General features: G+C 43.6%; 1 protein-coding gene across 1 annotated transcript; it reads left to right on the forward strand.

The window, feature by feature from the left end:
- The first annotated feature begins 4,831 nt into the window (after positions 1–4,831).
- Positions 4,832–5,770, forward strand: LOC144266327 (olfactory receptor 5W2-like). Its single transcript, XM_077819777.1, has one exon. The coding sequence runs from the start codon at positions 4,832–4,834 to the stop codon at positions 5,768–5,770; it is 939 nt and encodes a 312-aa protein (XP_077675903.1).

Genomic DNA, 5,770 nt, shown 5'->3' on the forward strand with positions numbered 1-5,770 from the left:
CACTGCTGGGTTTTCTTTTCTATTGTCCACCCTAAACCGCCCTTGGTGGAAGTGAAGTCCATCGGTTCTTGTCCTATCCTCCCCCATTGTTTTGCAGTTTTATTCCGAAACTCTGTGTGACGGGTTGGATGAGAGAAACCCCTTTAGAACTGCCTCTGGAGATGCCGAGACTACCCCTGATCCTGTTTTCCCTGCCAGCTTGGAACTTAAGTATCTTATCTTGTTTGAGCCACACATGCTTTCCTGTTGCAAACACAGAGCCAAGTCTGAACCACATCCCCCACAAGCTGCAGGCTTCACTGAAAACAGCTTAAGAAGTGTTCCTGTCTCTAACACTCAGATACCCAGCTCCCAATGGGGTCCAAGCCCAAAGAAATACATTTTACTCTCTATACAGCTTATACAGTGTAAACTCACAAATTGTTTGCCCTCTATTACACTGATAAAGAGATATGCACAACAGTATGTCCCCCCCCCCCCAGGTATTAATACATACTCTGGGTTAATTAATGAGTAAAAGGTGATTTTATTAAATACAGAAAGTAGAATTTAAGTGGTTCCAAGTAATAACAGACAGAACGAAGTGAATTACCAAACAAAACAAAATAAAACACGCAAGTCTTAGCCTAATACACTAAAAACTAAATGCAGGTAAATCTCACTCTCAGAGATGTTCCAATAAGTCTCTTTTACAGACTAGACTTCCTCCTAGTCTGGGTCCAGTAATCACTCGCACCCCTGTAGTTACTGTCCTTTGCTCCAGTTTCTTTCAGGCATCTCTTTGGGGTGGAGGGGCTATCTTTTGTGCCAGATGAAGAAAAAATGGAGGGGTTTCCCCAGGGTGTTATATATTCTCTCTCTTGGGCGGAAACCCCATCCCCTCTCCTATGCAGAATCCAGCTCCAAGATGGAGTTTTGGAGTCACATGGGAAAGTCACATGTCCATGCATGACTCAGTTCCTTACAGGCCGATGCCACATTCCCAGAAAAACTCAGATGTGGATTGCCTTCTCTCAAAGTTCACTTTTAACGTAAGTGTTTCTTGATTGTGCACTTACAGAGAATACTCTTTTCTCAAGAAGCTGACCAACTGCTTCACTGACGCTACTTAAAATCAAATAAGTACACAACCAATATTCATAACTTTGAATACAAAATTGATACATGCATGGAAATAGGATGAATATATCCAGTAGATTATAACCTTTGAAGAGATATGTTACGTGGCATATCTCGCATAAAACATATTCCAGTTATGTCATATTTACATTCATGAGCATATTTCTATAAAGCATTATGGGATACAACTTCACACTCTGTTTCACGGACTATAACTTATGGGAAATAAATAAAACTAACAAAAGAATTCGGAGGGAGCTGCCCTGCTCGGAGATATTTTTTAGCAGGATCTGCGGAGATGGTGAAGAGATCTGTGTTAAACACTACTTTGGGGAATATCCTCCTTTTTGAAGCCTGGCCTGACATTGACATTTTCAGTGAGGACTGCCTCAGGCACCTCCAGGTCACAGGAGGCAGAGAAGCCAGGAGAAGGAGTTACAAGTTCCTAGAGGAAGTAAGGGCATAGTGTTTCCTGGGCACCGACCTGGAGTGACAGATTTGGGAGTTTCTGAATTCAGAGATTGCTGGCTGTTGGTTGTTTCTACACGTTTTCAGGAAGCAGGACTTTGTGTCCATTCTTTATAACCCCTCCCCCACCGATTATACCAAAGAATTTAGCTGACTTGTATCATCAATCTTTCCTCCTAATATAATGAACCCTGCAATACCTCACAGGTTGACACCTCTTAGGAGAAGGGGGCACCAACATGCCCTGGAGCACTGATAATACCAGCCAAGCCTGCACACCCATGGGGGATAATTTCTGCTTCCATAGTAAAGAAGGGAAGTGTCAACACTGGGTCTTCCAGGGATCTCCTTGATGGGAGGTGATGACCATAATGGCCTTGTGAATCTGCAGCTATGGATGGACCCATCCCTTGGGGGAACCTCACCCTTTCATGTCAATTGAACATTATTGTCAGTCAGCACCACACCTCTAGTGTTACTTTCATATTTTCTAGGTTGGTGGCTGTGACATACCAGAGTCCAACTCCTACTAATCAGCAGCTGTGTCAGAGCTGCCTGCAACCTTGCAATGCCTTGCTGAAGTGGCTTCCACCTGGGATACTCACAAACAACCATCTCACATGCAAATTGCACCCTGAGCATGTGTGTGTAACTGCAGCCTGCCCAGGAAGAGTTGGGTTACACTCTGGCTCTCACCACCCTTAGTTATACTGCAGGGGGACCCCAACACACTCCCCAGTCTTCGATTTCCCTCCAGATATGTATGTCCTGTGCTGCCCAGTCCTCTCCTGGACATTACAAGTTACATTGTCCATTATTTCTTTAATAACACTAACATGCCTGAAACCTAGCTTCTCAGACACTTCTATTTAAACACACTGAGTCAGATAAAATAATGAAACAAAGTTTATTGACTACAAAGATTTTCAGTGAGTGGAAATAAGGAGGCATAGAAGTCAGAGATGGTTTCAAGAAAAATAAAGCTAGAATGCAACTTGTGCCTAAATTAATGATGTAAAATTCAAAGCAAAAGTTTCCTAACCACATGCTTCCAGCAGTCTTACTGACCAAACATCTTAGGTTAGGACCCATCCCCCAGTCCAATGGCTGCTTCCTTTATCCCTTCAGATGTAGTGAATCAATGGGCAGAGAGAGAGAGAGTGAATGAGAGTGAGAGAGAGCACAGTGTCCTGGGACGTCTGACCCTTCTTTTTAGAGTACTATTCCCCCTTTGAGAAACATTTCCACCTGGTTACTAGAAGACAAAATGTCTATGTAGAAGGATGTTCCCTGTTGCTTTTACCTCACCTGTTTAGATACAAAATTAGGTAGAACACACATTTCTTTGTTTAAGACAGAGCAGTTTGCCAGCCTCAGTTTAGAACATGTATTAATAACACAATACAGTGTAATCTTAAAACTTTACATACATTATCAACAATATTGTACTAATATTTATGATGACAGCATGACTATTTCTAGTTGACTCACAGATTTATTTAGCATCTTACAACTGTGCTCTGTGTGCAGATAATTTACATGCAAGAGGGATAATTTTGTGAACTGCAGAAGTCCACAGCATGCTCTGTCCTCCCCCTGATCTCCTCTGGTCACGATGTTGTCTCCATCAAGCAAAATGAGTGAACCTACCTTTCCTACTTTGGGGAGTAAACTAGCAGTGGAAGGACATAGGATACCATGGTGATTGGCATCCTATAAACAGCTAGATAATCTGGAGTACTCTTAAACATTTTACAGGTTTTACATTCCACCTCCTGGGGCCAGGAAAAGGTTACTCTGAAACCAGGAATGGCTTTGAAGATATCAGGTATGGCAGCAAAGAATTAATATGTTCCACCTGTATCAAATTTTCTGGTCCTTTGATTCCAAATTTCTTGCTAAGACTAGTTGAATTTTTTTCTTGAAAAGTGTTTTTGATGGGAAATTGGATTTTCCATTCAACTGTTTTTCCATTAAATTATCTTTTCCCTGGAAATGATCAGCTTTCCATCAAAAAAGCCAAACTGCCCTCCTCCCTAAACCATGCCTGTGGAAATCTGGTGATGTTCTAGGGCAGTTCAGCAAGAGGAGAGACCATTCTGCATCATGGGAGATGTAGTTCAGCCTTGGGATCCTGGCCCATGGAAGCGATTGGTGCTGTGTGATATAAGAGGCACCCCCATGGTATTTCTGAGCTGAAAAATTATGTTTTTAGAGAAAAGATTTTGGTCTCCCCCCTCAAAAAAAAAAAAAAAAACGCTTTGTGCATCAGCTCCACGCAGTACCCAGCTTGCACTGAAAACAGCAGAATGAAATATACCCCAAACCTCATACTCTGTGACTCTGGTAGAAATTGCATCATTGAATTACACAGTAAAAAAGAGTAGGTCAAATTAATCCCCGGGGCACCAGTTACACCGAGGGTGGCTTTGGTTCACTGAATGCATTAATTAGGTGTTGTGTCTCTCTGAGCTCAGGTATTCCCAGGGGCTTCAGGAATCATATCGCATAGATCACACATCTCGGTATAAAACTTCCTGAATGCTCCAATCTGGCAGTTTCTATCAATGGGGAAACACCACCATTTCTCTTCTCAGCAGGTACGTGCTATTGTCCTGAATTACAGTCACACGCACGCACGCAGACACCACAGGGATCAGCAGGGATTGAATTCCAGACCTCCAGCACTTAAAGCCTCAGCTCCAACTCCTACCCCTTCAGCTAAAGGAGCGACCTCCTGGATTGGAAAAAATAGGCACTTACCTAGTCAATGAAGCCTGGGCTTCCCATGATGTCTCTAGGTTTTCATACAGGCTCCAGTAAATGCCAAACAGCTTAATCAGCACAGTGAGCAACTTTACCACAGAGTGTGGAAAGACTGACATTCCTTTACTCTCACCCCTTTTTTAGTTAAGGAATAATCCTTTCAGACTGATTCTCTCGCAGCACAGTCACAAGTTACTCTTTTCTGTTTGGATTAGTGAACAGGAGTGTTTGTGTGGGGGGCATGATTAACCTGCGTCTCATTGTATTTGCACAGCGTGTGCATTTTATCGAACACCTGGAATGACCAGCTGTGAACATCTGGCTCTGTGGACTAAGCCCTTCCCAGAGTTCGTACTGATGTAAATTAAGAAACTGATCTCCATTTATCTTCTCTTACCTCATTACAGAGAAGGGACAGGTTTTCTGCACCATCCACCTGCCCACATCTCTGTAGCAACCTGATCTCTGTTCAGCGGAGATGGAAAAGGGAAATCACTCAGCGGTGACTGAGTTCATTCTCTCAGGACTGACAGATCGTCCAGAGCTGCAGGTCCCCCTGTTTGTGGTGTTCCTACTGATTTATGGTATCACCCTTTTGGGGAATGGGGGGATGATCTTGTTAATCAAGATTGATCCCCAACTCCACACCCCCATGTACTTTTTCCTCAGTAATTTGTCTTTCTGTGACCTCTGCTATTCCTCAGTAATTTCCCCTAAGATGCTGCTGAATTTCTTTGCCAAGAGGAAAAGCATTTCTTACACTGCCTGCGCTGTGCAAATGTATCTCTCTATCGTTTTTGCAGATGTTGAGTGCCTCCTGCTGGCTGTGATGGCATATGACCGTTATGTGGCCATCTGTAACCCACTGCTCTATACGGTCACTATGTCCAGGCAGCTTTGTAAACAGCTTGTGGTTGGTGTGTACACTGTGGGGTTGGTGGATTCAATGATACACACGTGTTGTACATTTCGGCTGTCATCCTGCAGCTCCAACATCATCAATCATTTCTTCTGTGACATCCCCCCGCTGTTAGTGCTCTCCTGCTCTGACACCCGCATCAATGAGATTGTGACGTTTGTCTTCATATGCTGCATTGTGGTGAGCAGCCTTGTGACAATCCTCCTCTCTTATGTCTATATCACTTCCACCATCCTGCAGATCCACTCTGCTAAGGGCCGGCACAAAGCCTTCTCCACCTGCACTTTCCACTTAACGGCTGTTGCCCTTTATTTTGGCACCCTCCTCTTCATGCACTTACGTCCCACGTCCAGCTATTCCATGGACACAGACAAAATGACCTCAGTGTTTTACACGCTGGTGATCCCCATGTTGAACCCCCTCATCTACAGCCTGAGGAACACAGAGGTAAAGGATACCTTGAGGAAAGCAATGAATAAACTCCTAACAAATTCTTGA

The sequence above is a fragment of the Eretmochelys imbricata genome, chromosome 6 (assembly GCF_965152235.1).
Source record: "Eretmochelys imbricata isolate rEreImb1 chromosome 6, rEreImb1.hap1, whole genome shotgun sequence".
Lineage (NCBI taxonomy): Eukaryota > Metazoa > Chordata > Testudines > Cheloniidae > Eretmochelys > Eretmochelys imbricata.

What these genes read in the sequence shown, in the direction of transcription:
- LOC144266327 (XM_077819777.1), top strand. Translation starts at nt 4,832, where the DNA reads ATGGAAAAGGGAAATCACTCAGCGGTGACTGAGTTCATTCTCTCAGGA.